The sequence below is a fragment of the Cryptomeria japonica genome, chromosome 11 (genome assembly GCF_030272615.1).
Source record: "Cryptomeria japonica chromosome 11, Sugi_1.0, whole genome shotgun sequence".
NCBI classification, from domain to species: domain Eukaryota; kingdom Viridiplantae; phylum Streptophyta; class Pinopsida; order Cupressales; family Cupressaceae; genus Cryptomeria; species Cryptomeria japonica.
Window position 1 is genome coordinate 638,367,540 of NC_081415.1, and position 17,881 is coordinate 638,385,420.

Below are 17,881 nucleotides of genomic sequence, written 5' to 3' on the forward strand. Positions count from 1 at the left end.
GTCTCTATACTCCTCTTTGAAGTCTATGCACATGAGTGTCTTGGAAGCCTTGGAATGATGAGACCTAGGCTCAATCATCCACTCCTTGTTTATCATATTCTTGCATGCACCCATCTTCTTCGTGTATCTTTCTGTATATTCATCCTTGGTCGCATCCTTCATATCTGTTCCGCGTAGAATTCCGAACACCTCAGCGATAGCATCCTCAGCAAGGTAGGCAATAACAACGCCCTTCGGAGTCTTGATCATTCACATGAACGAATCCAGCGGCATGAAAAATACCACTCTTCATAATGTTCGCATATGCTGGGGAAGGAACCTGACTTCCGACTCCGAACATCCGCTGTCGCATCTGGTCCAAGTCTAGGAAATGCATGTTTGTGTCTGTGATCTCCTTCCATCTGGATGAAATCTTGAGCTCTAGATAGAATCCAGTCTCCAGCATCTTCAATAGTTCTTTCCTTTCCTTAAATCCGAATTCTGACATCGTACCTATACGAAGCTTGAAATTAGACTTAGGAAAATAAATAATGCTCTTGACAAAATTCCTGATTTTCTAAAGATTTTAGCTAATTAGAACATAAAGTCAGGAGAATAATCCATACTGTTGGTAGATTTTGACAATTAGATTCAAAGTATGACAATGCTAGGGCATGGAAACCCTCTATAAAATTCATTAATGCCTCCTTATGCTTAGAAAATATGCAAACTAAAATGCAAAGGAGTATACCGGATCAACGATGACTAAGGAAAGGTGTGAAAGGTTGTGTTTTCACACAAAGTATGTCTGAAGACAACTTCCACAGTCAACAATGGAGGTCAACAAATCTGAAGACAACCTACAACTAATAAATTAACTTCAAAAAACATGCATAAATCCTTCAAAAATATGCATAAACTTGATAAATATCAGTCTAGGTGACGAAAATAATTAATTTTGGAAACATGGTTATGGCTAGTAAAAGATAAATTTCTGAGGACAAACAGCCATTAACAAAGTTGCAAACCTTGAGGCAGCCTTCTTATGGTCTGAAAATGATTCCAAAATGCCTCCAAATACTCTCCAAATGTAAATCGCTAAAGTTGCAGTTGGCTGGGCAATAAAAGTTAAGTCTGAAAATCGAATGTACAGCCAACAATGGAGGTCTAAATCTGAAGCAAACTCGGATCTGAAGCAAATGACAGCAAGTAGGGAGGCCAAGGTGGCATCAAACATGCATGGAATTCACCAAAGTAAGCTCCCAGCACTTGCAAAATAAAAATCGAACTTTCCCAGCCATAGCGCCATTTTTGGAATTCTGAAAATGTCTTCAATGTAGCTCAAATCTGCAACAATGGAGGTCTGGAACAGCAAGCAGCAATGGAGGATAAAATCTCCAGTCACCAAACACCAAAAATCGCCATCTTTTACCAAAAATCGCCAAACTTGGAAAATCGAAAAAATCTGGAAATGGTCTTCAATGGCAGCAATGGGATGGATTGCCAAGCTGGAAAAAATGGAGGAAAGAAATCCCCAATCAACACTTCACTTCAGCACTTTGACAAATTTCGCCAATAAGAGAGAAAAATCTCCTTTCATGGAGACACCTGGCAGATTTAAATAATAAAATATTGCTGGAGACTCCTCTCTTATACTTGCTTTTGCCTTTCACTTTCACCATAGAAGCAATGTGGGATAAAACACTTGCTTATATACTTGTTTGGCAAAAACCAACTTGCTTCTAGAAGGGTAAAATCATTAAATGCTTATTGCAAGTTATTTAATTTTGCTTTTAAAATTTTAAATAATCATTAATCATCATTTAAAAACAATTAAAAATGGGGCTCACTTATTAAATATTTCAATTTTAAATCAAAATTGAGCCTCCAAGGGAAAATCGACTTTAGTTGGGATTTAAAAAACCCATTAAAATCACTTAAAATGTCAAAATAATCCCCACAAGGGAAAATCAATCTTAGCTTGGATAAAAATCCATGCAAAATTTCATCAAAATGTACACAAAACAGGCCAGGGGAAAATCAATGGAGGCATGGACAAGGAATCCACACTCCAAATTCACTTCACTTGCAAAAACACTCCCTAATGGAAAATCGACCTCAGTCTGGATGAAAATCCGGACTCGAGCTCACCAAAATGCTCTCAGTGGAAAATCGACCCAGGCATGGAATCATCCTCAACGTTGTCTGCACTATAGTCCGCACTCCTGGTGGAAAATCGATGGCAGTCTGGAAAAATCCTGACACTTGGGCAAATTTTAGCACTTCCAGGGGAAAATCGATCCAGGCATGGATAAACAGTGGTGGAAAATCATAGCTAGTATGGATTTTAGGGGAAACCAATGTGTAGTGTGGATTTTGAGTGGGGGAAAAGGGTGGGTGGTCTGGAATATGAGGGGAAAAGCACCTCTAGCATGGAATTTGACCTTCTAACCCTTGGAATATGGATTTCCCTTAAGAATTTGGCATTTTAACCACTCAAAATCGCTTATAAACTTCAAAATTAGACTGGACTTAGGCAAATTTCCCAAAAAATTGAGCGAAACACTAGGAAATTATCAGGATAAAGTGTGAAATCAATTTAAATAATACCTTGGGAGCAAGAAAACAACTACAAAAGGTCTGGGAATACCTTGGCACTTTAAAATCACTGATGTGTGTGTTTAAAAACACGTTAATGCTCAAAAGGTCAACACTTAGACAAAATTTAGGATCATTAAAATATCAATGTTTGCAACTTGATCCTATAACCTCAAAACCCTAAATGGCACTAGGCATGATCAAAACTCCAAGAGTCGGGCATGGGAAACACAAAATTGCCCACTAAGCAGCCAAAACCCTAACCTAACAACACAGAACGCAAGAAAAGAGGGGGTCCCCGTTAGCAATGGGGCGATGTGTGAAAAGGTCACAACAGGTATGAAGACATTTCTAGCAATCTTGCAGACATCCAAAACTTTGCTGCACCATTTAAAGCTAGCTAAACATTGGGGACTAACAATTTTCTGGCCCAGGGGATTCTACACAAGTGGTCAAGATCAAGGAAGCAGTTCAGTACCTAATAGTGGAAGCCATAAATCTGCTATCATCCTCCCATGACTTACAAAATACTAAACTGTTAGGGCTAAGAATAAAAAAGCTCATAAAGCAGCAAAGCCTGTCATGTGGCTTGAACCTCGCAGCTAGCAGTTTCTGTGTTTCTAGTAGTTTTTGTCTGCATCCTCTCAAACTTGCTCTGTTGCAGCTGTCTCTATAGGAAAATATTGATATGCATATACAGCCATTATGATTTTTGATGAAGTACCAGTAGAATTTGGGAACAAATATTTGAAGCAAAGAGAAGGTATTAAGGTTAAATTCTATATCGATATAAACAAAGGCAAGAAACAAAAGAGCATTGGATAATCAGAACACTTACTCTCCCAGGTAACTGCTTTGCTTAAGGGCATAAAGTTCATAAAGATGACGTGAATTAGAACCCAATTCGCTAGCTATGACTTGCCACTGCAGCTTGAGAACATGCCGTCAAGATAAGTACAGATTGTCTCAATGGCTGAATACAACCCACATTTTCATTTGCAGAAAGATTCAGAGAATCCCAGCAGTAAATGGCTAAAGACTTTACCAAAGAAAATAGCCTTATGCAATTTGAATTATAAAAATAAAGAACAGAAACCACATCATAGATTCTGAATGATCCACTGGACCTTAAGATTTGCTAACCTCGTCCTCACTGAAATAATCAGGAACCATATGAATTTTTGCTTCTTCGGGAGTCCATCCAAAATTCTGCAATGAAGAAAAGATTAAAATCGCATATAGCACACCATAAGTTATATCTAATGAAGAATATCTGGCTACCTTACAATATTAAAAGCTGGATTTATGTTAGCTCATTTTCTTTCTGAGGGTTTAAATAAATCTATACAATGTTTCACTACTAGATGATGCATACCTCTCGAGAGATGAAAGAATTCGCATAAGCAAAGTCTCGATATAACTGATATGAGTAGTAACTGCAAACATACAGTTACATAACATGACATCACTGCAAAACTGTAAGTAACACAGACCATCACTGTAAAATGTGGCAATATATATATGCAGAAGAATTCTCAAAACACATAAAATAATTTGCTATAGACACGTAGTGAGCATCAGTGCACAACTATAAGTCCCATAAACTATCATTGTATGTGACGATGCAAAAGCACAGAGACCTTCTAATTGCAAACAAATTTATAGTTTCAGGTACATGACTTAATCCCTCAAAGTAAAAAAGTTATATTTTGCTGTTTGTGCATGTAGATTAAAAATGTGGGTCTGGATGTAGAGAGAGAGAGAGAGAGAGAGAGAGAGGTCGCAATGTATGAAAAAAAAAGATGGAACTGGAAATGAACTCTTAATTATTCAAAAAATGATATTGAAGCCAATCCATATGATCTCAGGATAATCTGGAGATAACACAATCCAAAATGCAATAAACAAAAGACATATTAGAAAGAACCTCAGAATGCTTTTGCATTTGACATGATAGTCTGATAATGATAAGATTGAAAAATGGAAACCTAATCAAACACTTATTTCAATAAATAAGACTGTTCGTCTTTCCAAGTTTCTAGTTCTGTTACAGAGACCAATTAGACAAGTTCCACTCAAAAGTTAGAACCAAATGAATATTTGAGACAGGTGTACTCATTTATTAGACAAGGGATTCACATAAAAGTCATTTATATTGGGTCCTGCCAAAAAAAAGTCATTCAAGATCTAACGTCAGCATTTGTCAAACATAACATAAATTACTGCATGCATAATTCACATTTGGTCTTACATTTCACCTTACGCAGTTATAGTCTATTTTGAAGCTGCCTTCCCTACATCAAGAAGCTTTGCATATAAAATTCTGAATTTCAAAATCATAAAGCATTAATTAAACTATTAAAGTAAATATATAGAATGGCCCATCTTGGTCTATTTGGCTTTCTTTATAATTAAATAAGGAAACCAAAACCTCAAAGCAAAATAATAACATTAATTTTAAAATATGGAATGGCCCATCTTGACTATTTGACTTTCTTTATACTTAAATGAGGAAGTGGTCCTTCACCCATTATATTCACTTAAGAAAAGCACATTACATAAGCCAGGTCCTTATCAAACAGTTCTTTTATGCTATCCACAAATTTGCCCTCCCTTGTTTTGAGAGAGTCACTTCTTTTCTCATTTCTATTACAAAAAAAAACTATTACTAGCAAAACAGGGGCATCTATTTTCAAGAATACCACAGAAAACTTTACCAACAGCTGAAATCAATCAACATGTACACCAATTCTGCCCAATGCTCTGTCACCAACCTCCAAGCACTACATGAAGTTGACCCCTGCAACCCTTATTAACAGTTTTGTCACTGTATCAACCTCAGTAGTCGTTCATGATACTAGTGAGACAAGGGAAGAGCATTGAAATTGAAATCAGTCAGGTCTCCTACTTGTTGACGTGTCTGAAATCGCATTGCTGCAAACTCCATACGGCCAGCGCAGAATAGAATAACCAGCTGAGTATCCTATCCTCTCTTGAGATAAGGAAGTCCCTGATGCTATTTCTGGTTTGATCAAAGGGGACGACCTCAAGGTTTTGATTGTCAGGCCTTGACTGCGGGACTACTCAATGGTGTGATGTGTTTTTGCTGGAAACACAAGGGGACTTACGATTTGCAACAAACTGGTCTGCTATGATTCTTGAATTACGCAATAAAGAGCAAAAGGAAAGGGTTAGGAGACCTAAAACTAACAACACGGGTACGCGGGTAGACGGATTCAACATAACCAATTCCTGCTTGGCCAGAATAGCTCACAACCTTGCAGGAACGGTGCAATCTTCAAAGGGACTTGGAAGATTTTCAGACAGGAGACGCACGGCTAAGCACCGAATTTTGGCGCAGCTCAGACGGACACCTGCAATTGAACTAAGCACAATTAAAGGCTCAGGTTAACCATACAAAAGGATACACAATCAGTATATCCTCAATGGTGTGAGCCTGAATCTATAAAATACCTGCACACCCAAAATAGAAAGATCTATTTAAAATGCTGGAAGAAACCATGCAAACAGGATGAAAACAAGACAAGAAACACCAAATCAATGTCTATATATTGATTTCAGCTGCATATTACAACAATTTCTGCAGCATCTCTATGCTACTACTAAGATCTAACCTATTCTAACTCTTAAATCTAACTATCTAACAATCTAACTATCTAACCATCTCACTATCTAACCCTTTACAAAAGAAAGGCCTCTGCCTTTTGTAGATATTACAATTTTGAATCAAAGGCTAGGATGGACTGCATCCAAGGGTCCTGATTTGCCTTCAAGAAGCTGGCAGCTTTAACCCATGCTGAATTAATTCTTAGTTATCCAACCAACAACTATCTCAACTACCTGCCACTATTTGGCTTTAATTCAGGTCTATCCAATCTTCTTGGTGGTTGGGAATAGTTATCCACAAAAATATCTTGCGCGGGACCCATAGGCAGTTTACAATAAAGCAGTTTCAGTTTTAAAACTGAATTTCTAGACTTAAATCCAACTGTGTGCTTTTTCACGAGAAGGCATAAACTTGCAGCATTCAAAGTGTTCTTTGGTCTTTGGTCCCGGTGGTGGACTTCATCTTTGTTCGGCGGCACGGTTCCCAATGTTTGGTTGCTCTTGCGCTCCTGCAACACGTTCCCACATCTTTTTCTTTTTCCAGTTTTCAGTGCCTGGCCTTGATTGCGATCCTTCCTTGATTTGCGTTTGAGGCCTTCTCCTGATTCTTCGATGATGTCCTGCGATCAATCAACCAATTTCATTTCATTAAATCAATTTGAAAAATTAAATAATTTAATTTAACAAACATTAAATTTAATTACGACGTATGGCTTGAGAAGCTGTTTGTGAGATGTATCTTGAAAATGCTTGTCCTTTGAGTGTGAAATCTAATCCTTGGTCTTGCTAGTGTTTGGGCGATTTACTTCTGCGTGATTTTACCTTTGGAGTCTTGGGTGTTTTGAATGGGTTTATGGCGTTTTGAAAACTTCTTATAGCGCGATTCTGGAGGTTTGAAGAGCTTCTGCAAATTTTAAAATCCTAACACTCATGCTTTTTCTGGCAAACTTCGGAGAATGGGGGGGCGTTTTTGCAGACTTTAAACTTTACGCCTCCATCTTCCAAATTACGAACTCTGCGTTTTTTCATGCTTTGTTGTCTATTACACTTTCTGCGTTGTGTTCTTCGAAGGAATGGGAATTTTACCAATCTTGAATCCCCATGCTTGCCTTATGCGTTGAGACTTTGGGCTCTATGGCGAATTTTGGAGACTTAACGTTTTTGGCGAATTTATCAAATTTTCGGACCTTGGGGAGTTTTTGCAAACTGAAAGGTAATTTTCGGACCTTGTAGATGTTTTGCAACTTAAAAACTTCGGACACTAAGCCCTCTTTTGGAAAATCGGAGAAATTTCGAACCATTAAACACTTCTGCAAATTCGGAGTTTCAAGGCGTTTTTACAAATTTTGGAGTTTTCGCAATTTTTAACCTTTTATCTAAAATTTCGGACCTTTAAACACTTTTGCCAACTTCCAAGAATTTTGGACCTTTTGCCCGATTTTGCAAACTCAAGGTAAATTTCGGAGTTTTTGAATTTTTGGCGAACTGGAGGCATTTTCGGACCTAAACCACCTTTTTGCAAATTTAAAAAAACTTTGAATTTTGGCCCTAGGGTCCAAAATTGGTGTTTTAAGTGAAATTCGGACCTTAAGGCACTTTTGGCAACTTAAGTGAATTTTCGGACCTTAAGGCACTTTTGGCAACTTTTCAATTTTTCAACTTTTTGCCCCAGGGTCCGAAATTGGGCATTTTAGCGATTTTAGACGTTTTCCTCAAGAAGTGCGAGCTTGGGTACTTGGGCAAGTTTGCCAAGATCTCGCCGAAGAATCATTTCATGGAATATAACATTTAAGAATACTTTAAGTTATATTCCATATATACTTTCAGGATGTTTGAGAGTGGTTTCGGCCCTCCAGGAGTTATATTGCAAATTCTAGTTTTTGGAGGATTCCTCAGTTTTCTAGACTTAGTCAAATTTTAGGATCAGGACATTCCAGACTTAGCCAAATTTCAGGGTGAGGAAATTCCAGACTTAGCCAAATTTCAGGGCATTTGAAGATCAAGATGACATTCCAGACTCCATCACTCACCAACTTGACCCCTCATATCCCCTTCCTCTTCCGCAAAGACAGAAAGGCACAAACCGGGGGGTCCCTGTCCAAGACGGGGATGGGTGTGCGATTCACACAACACTACTTCACCCTTTTTTTATGAGGATTTGAATCCTTTCCATCTGCCCAACCAAAGCCAAGAACCTATTCTCCAACTCCCAGAAGGCAGTCATGAGACAAGACCATGTAATTCAACTCCCACAACTGGCAATGCTTTGATAGGGTGGTTAATGGCATACTCAAGAGCCCCATCAAGTCCACCATTTTCCTAACCGCCACTTTCATTATTCACTGAGCTGAGCAAATTCGAAATGAACATGGAAATAATATCTAAGCTAACCCTACTCCCCATTTATGCTTCTAGATAATCCACGCCCTAAACTTCTTTAATGGCTTGTTTGATTGTGACATCATGTCAAATGATAATAATTGAAAGTCTTGTATCTCAGACAATATCCCTAAACACCATATCCTACTTGCCAAAATAAAGGAAGAAGAGAGGCTCCATGTTTTCCTACTAATTGCAGGCACTCTAACCTCCTCAAAAAACACTTGACAGAGAATTTGCAATTGCAACAATCACGTCTTCAAATCATTGTTCTTTAATTTTCTAGTTTATGCCTACCATGTGTGGAGGAGCTGCTCACTTGATAGCATGCGTGAAAGCTAAAGTGCTTTCCAATGACAATCACAATCATTGTTCATTATGTTATTGATCTGCATATTTTTCACTTTTGGTACTACCCTAAATTAACACTTTTTAGCACTATTCTGAACTTGTCTGGGATTCTGATTTCTGAATTTCAAAGAGGCCCTCCCACAGATCAAAGACATATACAGTAAGCAGATCTTGGGAAGCAATCCCAAAATGTGCAAAGAATTTTGTTATCCTATCCTCTTATAGATAGCATTGATAATGGCCATTGCATCACCCTCTATGCTGTCAGAACAAGATGGTGTATCACCTTGCAAAGTCCTAGGAATAATTGTAATTATTTAATATTGCATATGTTGTAATGTTGGGCCCTCCTCGGATGAGGCATCAGTCATGTGGAATCACGAAGGTTCCATAACATACCCTGACAGTTGCCAAATGGTTTAAATAGATCTACGAAAACATGTAAGAGTGGCATTACAAAGTAGACTTGAAAGAGCACCATGGAATGTCTATTTGGGGCAGTATGTAAGAGTATCTTGAAGAGGAATTATTCTTCCAAGTTGGAACATTTGATTTGACTCAATAATTAGTCAAACGGGAGGTTAGACTTGTATGTCTTTGTGGCATGTAAGAGTATCTTTGCGGGGGTCCAAAATGAAGCACCCAAATTGGATAAATCATAGGTGGACTCTCACACATTGGGAGATATGTTTTGTTTCAAGATTGTTGACTATTCATAAGAGACATTGGAATTTAGCCCATAGTTTTGTTGAGACCACGCAGTTGACAAGATGGACAAACTCTATATATACAGATCTAAGGAATTGGGATAGTCAATTGGTATCAGATGAGTTGTATTGCCGGCCTTGCAAGTTTTGAGTATCAACATGTTGTCAAAGTGTTGAGTAAGGGCTACATCATTAGTAGGTGTTCTCAATCTATTTTGAGCATTATATTGAGGTCTACTTTTGGTCATGGGATTTTTATACAAAAGACTTTTCCCATGTATATGTCATGTTATATTCTCTTTTATTCTATCTTCTATCTACGTCTCTCATTTTAAGTTTCGTTAAGACAGACTTGTTTTAGATCAACATATATTTTTACAATTTGTTCCTCGTCGTTGAAGTACAAACATTGTAAAACATATATGCAAATCTTGAAATCCCACTTTAGCCTACATCTTGAATAATCAAGACTAAGTCGGGCTTCAATTTCATTAGTGTTTCCTTCCACTTGTTTCTTAAAATCAACTCTAATCAAAGAACCTAGGCAATCATAAATAAAAGATCTAGCTCCCAAGGCTATGAGATTTCCTTTAATTAAAGAATCTTGGAGGAGGGACCTATTTCTCCAAATCTCTTAACAATGGTTGTGGCTTAACTGTAGTAGTGCCATTAATGGGAGATCTATTTCGTTTTTAAAACAAATATGAAATAGAAGAAACTAACAAAATAAAAAGAAAATATGATCTAGATCCTAAACCTAAAAGGTAGCCCACCAAGCCCCCAAATCTAATTCAACCCACACAAACTATATATATCTTATTTTGAAAAACTAAAAAAGAGAAGAGGAAGAAAGAAGAAGGGACTGAGGGGAGAAAGGTAAGAAGAGAAGGAATTCGAAGCCAAAGGGGCGTCACCAAATTCATCAACTATGTCTTTCCTCTTTTTTGGTTACAAGTTAATGCAAGCGAAATTGTGTATTTTTTGTTTCAAAAAATAAATCTAGCTAGTTCTTGCTTCAAACTGTTGTGTAAGGAAAATTGCAAACTGGAGTCCCAAACAACACTAACATCAATATATAAAACTTGTTCTCTATTTGTCATTTCAAGCTTCAACTTCCTTTATACAAATTGATGACACTCTTGTCACAGAAGTTTGCACCCATGTTGAGCTATCAACTCAGCAACCTTGTGAAACATGGAAACAACCCCGAAGTGTGGGACCTTGCGCAATGGGGTTGAATCTCCAGAGAAGGCCAGCTTCCTTCTCAATCCAAGTGCAGGTGTTGAACCAACTCAACACTCCAAATTCTACTTCTAAACCTATCCTAATAGCTTGCAGAGAAAAGGGAAGAAGGAAAAATTAATATGAAAGGAGGTGATGCACCAAGATGGGAGATGTTCCTCTCCCCACCCAAAATGACACAAAGAACCAATTGAAACACCTTGTAAAAGCACAAACTTCAGTTGCATGAATGACCCCAAACACATGTATGGAGGTTAAAATTTGTTGAGTGTCAAAGGGGAGAAGGTTTCCCACAAGTCACACTCAGAAAACAAGTTAACACGGCATAGACATGAGAGAAAGCCACAAAACATACACTTATAATGAAGGTAAGGAAACGTAAACAACATGCATAAGTTGAAGGGAGGCAAGAAAGACAATTTCAATTCTTTTTAAGGCCAATGGCCAAACTTACAATTGCAGAAATGCAAGAAATATACAAGTCTTTAAGAGAAGTGAAAGAGCATAAGAATGGCTTAAATGCAAGAAATATACAAGTCTTTAAGAGAAGTGAAAGAGCATAAGAATAGCTCAAGCCAGCAAGGAGAGAACCTTTACAATGAGGCTTAACAGCCTTTATATAGAAAACTAGTTGCGGAGGAGAGACCATTGGTCAAGGAAGAGAAGCCTTGACCCTTGTGTGTGTAGAGGAATTTCAGTCAAGGAATGCAGGGAAGTGCATGGACCTAACATGGTGTACATGCAAGCAACCCGGCCATACCTTGACAAGGCAATCCCAAGAAGAAAAGTACTTCTAGAAGGTGGGTCGCCTAACATTCCAAAGTCAGAGTATGTACGCCTGACGTGAAGGCCATCAAGTAACCATAAAGAAGCATGGCCTGGGACTCCACTTGATGGCAATCCTACAAAAAAATCAAATGCGGCCCTGTAGCTCCATGAATGAAAGTGTACAAGTCGCAAGAGTTGGTGGAGCATTAAGAGCTTTGAGTGTTGATCATGCCATCTGGAAGTATCGCAAGTCGGAAACCTGGGATTCTGAGGTTGGAAGACTTGGGAAACTTGGGTTTCCGGGGTTCCGGGGTCAAGGAAGGAAAAGGCATGGAACTTGGGAATTTTGGGATTCCGAGATTCCGGGGTCAAGGAAGGAAAGGGCATGGAACTTGGGAATTTCGGGATTCCAAGATTTTGGGGTCAAGGAAGGAAAAAGCAAGGAACTTGGGAATTTCGAGATTCCAGGATTTTGGGGTCAAGGAAGGAAAAAGCAAGGAATTCTGGGGTCAAAGAAGGCAAAGGCATGGGACTTGGGAATTTTAGGATTCTAGGGTCAAAGAAGGCAAAGGCATGGAACTTGGGAATTTCGAGATTTCAGGATTCCGGGGTCAAAGAAGGCAAAGGGATGGAACTTGGGAATTTCGGGATTCTAGGATTCCAGGGTCAAAGAAGGCAAAGGCATAGGAACTTGCCTCTCGACAAGACAATACTTCACATCTCATGATTCCATTGGTTCTTTCCTTGATCAACTGGGGCAATGCTGGTCCATGGAACATATCTCTGATCGGTTCTCAATGATGGACCATGGGTGTCATAAAATGACAACAGACACAAGCTTCAATTCAATTCAAATGCACATCGAAGACGGCCATGCTTTCCTACTAGGCAATAAGCCATTCTCACTTGAACACAAAGGGAACAATCTTAGATTATTCACATTTGAGAATGAAAAATTTACTTATGTCAATCAAAAAGCGCATTATAAGATCTAATGCCAACTTTCAAACACGGAGTAGATTACTACATGCATAAAGTACAATTGATTTTACAATTTGTTTCTCACTCTATGTTTATTAACAATGAATCACAAGAATGCACCTCTATGATTGACCTGACATAAAATGAATCACAAGAATGCACGTCTATGCCTAACCTGAGATCTGATATGCCCCAAGGATATGTGGACAAGGACAAAAATCCCCATCCTTGACTACCAAAAAAACATTTCTTAAGAACATTAGCCTCTATCTAAATAAACTCATGGACATCCTATTGTCTCCACAAAATCAAAATGTCCCTCATATGTATTGATCTCTATTTTTTTACCAAAAAGAAAATAGGAAGAAAAAAAGCAAAACTCCCCACATAGCCAACTCGACTTAAGAAAAGATGACAAATCCTAAGGAAAAGACCCACAAAAGCTCCCTGACCAAATTCAACAGACCCAAACCCTAAACCCATTTCACTCTACAAAAATAAAAACAAAAAATATTTAGAAAGAAGATAAGGAAGAGTGTGGAATTTGGCGCCAAAGAGAGGTCCCCACATTTGCCAAGCCATGTATTTCTCTTTTTGTATTATAAGTTAAGACAAAGAGCACATACATTGTTTTTGAAAAATTTAAATGAATAGATGCTACAATTAACATAATTTTTTATTTTTTCAGCAAACTGAAAAATTCATTTTTCATTGATTCAACGTGTAAAAGATTAGATCTATGTTCCCCAGGACACGTCCCTAAACCTCAAACACACCTCCCTATCCCCAATGGTGTTTGGGGAATAGCAGGATGTAAAGAGATGTCCCTGGCTGTCCCCAAGAAATTTACGTAATAGAAACATTTTGGAAACTACAGTAAATAAGAGGAAATGTCTAGAAGACATCTGACTGTCCCCAGGACAGCCAATCTCAAACATAAGAATAATAGTTCGCAATGCTTTTTAACAAAAATTATGACACATGACCAAACATAATTAGTTCTAAAAGGGGCATGGGAGGCCACAAACCCTCCCACACCCCTTCCTTGACATGAATCAACTCAAAGTAACATTGTGTGTAAATTTTAACAAATTTTACTGCACTATCACTGCTGCTATTGGAGAGGTTTAAGGGCCACGAATGTGTTCCCATTGAATAGAGTACCAAGTTGGATTCTTGCAGATATCATAGACTAGTTCCAACCTCTAGGTTCATTCATTTACCTGGTCGCCACTTGTATGATGATTCAGTCATTCAATGATATCAAATATTGACACATTGTATGCATATCAAGTATTTTGGGTCAGTTTGATCAAGCATTTTTATTTATAGATTTAAAATTATTATTTATATTAAAATTATACATTTTCATTTGATAGTCCTGACCCCAACTCCATGCCCCATCATGCTTCAAACACCTACTTAATATTAAGGTTTTCCTGCTTCACTCTAATAAATGTATTATTATGTGTAAGGAAAGATACTAGAATTACTAAGAAACATTTATTTAGACCGTTGAGATCTATAGATGAGCATTCCAAAAAGTCAAGTGGAGCAGTTATGACAGAGGGAAGAGGAAGGCCACTTCTCTATAAATATAGAGATAGGATTACTAAATTTGCACAAATTTTGAGCAAGCCGATAATTAAGTTGCCAAGGATTTTTATGCCCATGGCATCCCATGTCATTTGGCAAGGTATCCTTACTTCAAAGGTATGTTGAGACATGCAACAGCAGTTGGACCCTCTTATTCTTTCCCTAGAGAGCACAAATTGTATACCTCCTTCCAATAAATAATATTCAAATGCGAACATATTGGTGGAGAAAATGAAACAAGCATGGATTAGGAGTGGTTATGTTGTCATGGATGGGTGGATTGACATTCAACATTAGCCATTCATTAATATTATTGTCACATTACCTGCTATTTCATACTTTCTTAAAGCTACTGATTGCTCTAGCAAACGTAAGGACATTGATTATTGGTTTGGCCATTTGAAAAAGGCCATAGATGAGGTTCGGTCTTCTAATATTGTGCAAGCTATGACAAATTCAAATTCATTTTTCTAAGTTGGCTGATTCGATGGTTGAGAGTACTTATAAACACATTTTTTGTACTCCATGTCCTATACATGTTTTGAATAATGCTTTGAAAGATTGGGTGAAGACAACCCTGGTCAAAGCTAGAGACATAGAAATGTTTGTAACCATCACACTTACATTATGCCGATCCTATTCAAAGAAAAAATTCCTCAAACTAGATGGGACTAGATAGGCTAGCTATTTTATTTTACTAGAGAGGATGTTAGAGGTGTGGGAAGCTCTACAGTCCATGGTGGTTTGTGAGCAGTGCAAAAAGTGGGCTCAATCAAAGACAAAATATGGGAAGGTGGGAGAAGGGTGCTTAATGACACTTGGTGATCCAATATCAAATGAGAAATTTATTTTATTAAATATGTTTGTAGTATTCTATTTTCTACTTTGTTTTATATATTATATTTTTAATTTAAATTTAAATTTTTAATATGGTTAATGTCATATAACTTTTAAATGTCGATTGCAAATATATTTACCATATCATATCATTTGTTGTGGGGGTAATCGTGTATACTAGTACAAACTCTCCTATCCTTGGAGAGATTTATGAGATTTTTGATAGCATGCTTGATCAAATGAGGCAAGCAATTTGTGACAAGGATCCTACATTACAATTCTAGGAGGAGCATATCAAGCCAATTGTCATAAGAGGTGGAATCCCAAGTGGTACACACCTAGAAAAGGCCAAATTATTTCTTCTAAAGATGATGAGGTAATGGAGGGGTTTATGGAGACTATTCATAAGATGTATAGCATTGAAACCACACTTCAATTGTAGGCTTCAATTTTCTAATCATTAGACTCCTACATTCAACAAACCAAAGGCTATGACAGAGAGCCACTTTTGCATTAAAAAAACCCACTGGATAGTGGAAATTTCATGGGAAGGACACACCAAAGTTGAAGCAACTTGTTATTCATCTACTCTCGCATATTGCTGGCTCCTACTTTAAAGAGGAATTGATCTACCTATCACTTCATCACTCGATCAAAGGGAACAAACCTAACTCTAAAAAAGCTCATTGCAATTCATAGTGCCTTTAGACTTGAAGATCGACAAATTTTGATAGCACGTTGATTTGTTGGTCCTAAAGATGTTAAGAAAATTGACAAAAGGGAGGTGCAACTAGGATTGGTTGAGTTTTCATTGGACGAACCACTCTTGGAGCAAAAGAGTGACACAAATAGCTCATTTGAATTTGATAGCATAGATGAAGCATAATTGTATTTTAATATTTGAGACTTCAAATTTTACTTTTCAACTTTAAAATTTGAACAATGAAATTGAAATAAAAAAATTTATTGTTTGTTATGTTCTGCAATATACTCATACTATTGTTATACAATTCTCATGATTAATTGTTGTTATACTGTTGTTATAATGCTATCATTGACAATTAAAAATTTATAATATTGTGCTTGATCTTAAACTTGTAGAAATTTGTCATTCCCCACACCATCCCCAAAAAATGGCCCTCAATTTGTCATCCCTAAAATGTGCTTATTGTTGTGCTCTCATCACATCCCCCAAATGCTGTGGAACATAGGATTAGACTTATCATGTCATTTTTCCATTGATTTGTTATGTTCCTCTTTTTGGCACTCAAATTAAGATGAAAAAGCTTCTTTTTTCATTTGTAATAAATCTAATTAGTATAGTTGATCGTCCACTTTGTAAATTTTTTTAGGAATGCCCTTTTTTGTTTCCCAAAGTAAGACAAATTTTATGAGTGACAAGGATTATAGAATGGATAAATTAGACAATAGAAGTGAAGAGGACAAAGAGTTGAGATAACTCAAACTAAACATTCAATTGATAGTTCTTGGTGTTTGACTGCCCACCGAACATGTTTGACCCAATATGTGGAGTCATTCAACAGAAAAGCCATTGTGACAATTTGCAAGGACTCTTGACACAACAAGCTAACTAATCCCTAGTATAGCTGGCATTAAAAATACAATCTCTATAACCTTTAGTGGATACACAACATTAGAGAGTTAATGCACACTTTCAGCACATCCCTATAAAAGGGGTTGGTCCTTGCAATAAACTGACACTTAAGAAGAGGGTTGAAAGTTAAGGTTGTTCATTGAAGAGATTTCTACACCATCTACTATGGCACTTCATATAGGACTTTCAAGCATGTTCTACTACTACAATTCATCAATTCTAACTTTCAAGGTGAGTGTGGTGGAACCCAAGAGCGAGAAATGTCACAACCTCAACTTCGAACCCAATTATAGATATCAATGATATGCTAGATCAGTGGGATGTCAATGATGGCACTGGAAAACCATCATTAAAAACATTATTCTAAGGTTAATTTGTTGACTCAAGAGATATAAGTTACAAGAGTGAAACTTGATGCTCTATAAGTTACAAGAGTGAAACTTGATGCTCTATCACCATGGATTACTAGATGGACATTAACTACCAACCATTCATCAATGTTATAGTCATTTGTAAAAATGGCCCTCATTTCTTTAGGTTGCTAATTGTTTTGGAAAGATTAAGGAAGTTGAATTTCAATCCCAAATTATGAGAGATGATATTGAAGAAGTTGACCCTTCCAATGTAGCATATGTAGTTATAGATGTACCATTTGTGTGCAAGACAATAAGTTTGTTGCCTACAACTCATAAGAACATTTATTCGACCTCCTAAATGCATGCAATGAACAATTCATTATAGGACATTGAAATGATAATTCGCTATTTACAAAGGAGATGAACACTCCTTAAATAGAGAGTACAAGAGATGTTTCTATAAAAGAAATGATCAAGAACGAAAGATAGAAAGGAAACTTCCTAAAACTAACTAGATGACGAAAGGCAGAAATTAAACTTCCTAAAACTAATTAGATGACGAAAGACAAAAAAGAAACTTCCTAAAACTAACTAGATAACCATTACATGCTAAATATTACAATATTACTTTAATAGCCTCCCTTAATGGTCATTCCACTAACTACAACATTTGTCCCAAAATTTTACAACCAACCCATGACCTTTGATGCCAATCGTGTCGTTGAATCTCTAGCTGCCTTCCAACATGATGTTGGGTAATGAAGCCATCCCTCCTGCTATCCAAAGACACGGATACCAAGATCAGCACCACAATTTTGTGGAAAAATCGTCAAACCCTTGATGCA

The 17,881-nt window shown here is 37.3% G+C and overlaps 1 protein-coding gene across 4 annotated transcripts in view; it reads right to left on the reverse strand.

The window, feature by feature from the left end:
- The window catches only part of LOC131063178 (uncharacterized), a 166,821-nt gene that overhangs the window by 108,594 nt on the left and 40,346 nt on the right, over positions 1-17,881 (reverse strand). For 3 of the 4 annotated variants that reach the window (XR_009111021.2, XM_057996965.2, XM_057996967.2), the window contains exons 4-6: positions 3,953-4,013; positions 3,721-3,786; positions 3,416-3,507 (exon numbers count right to left, since the gene is read on the reverse strand). Coding sequence is in view for 3 of the 4 variants with exons in the window: in XM_057996965.2 (XP_057852948.2) it covers positions 3,416-3,507; positions 3,721-3,786; positions 3,953-4,013 (219 nt within the window). In the remaining variant the exon portion in view is untranslated. The remainder of the gene's footprint in view (positions 1-3,415; positions 3,508-3,720; positions 3,787-3,952; positions 4,014-17,881) is intronic. The other variant, XM_057996966.2, reaches the window with a different exon arrangement.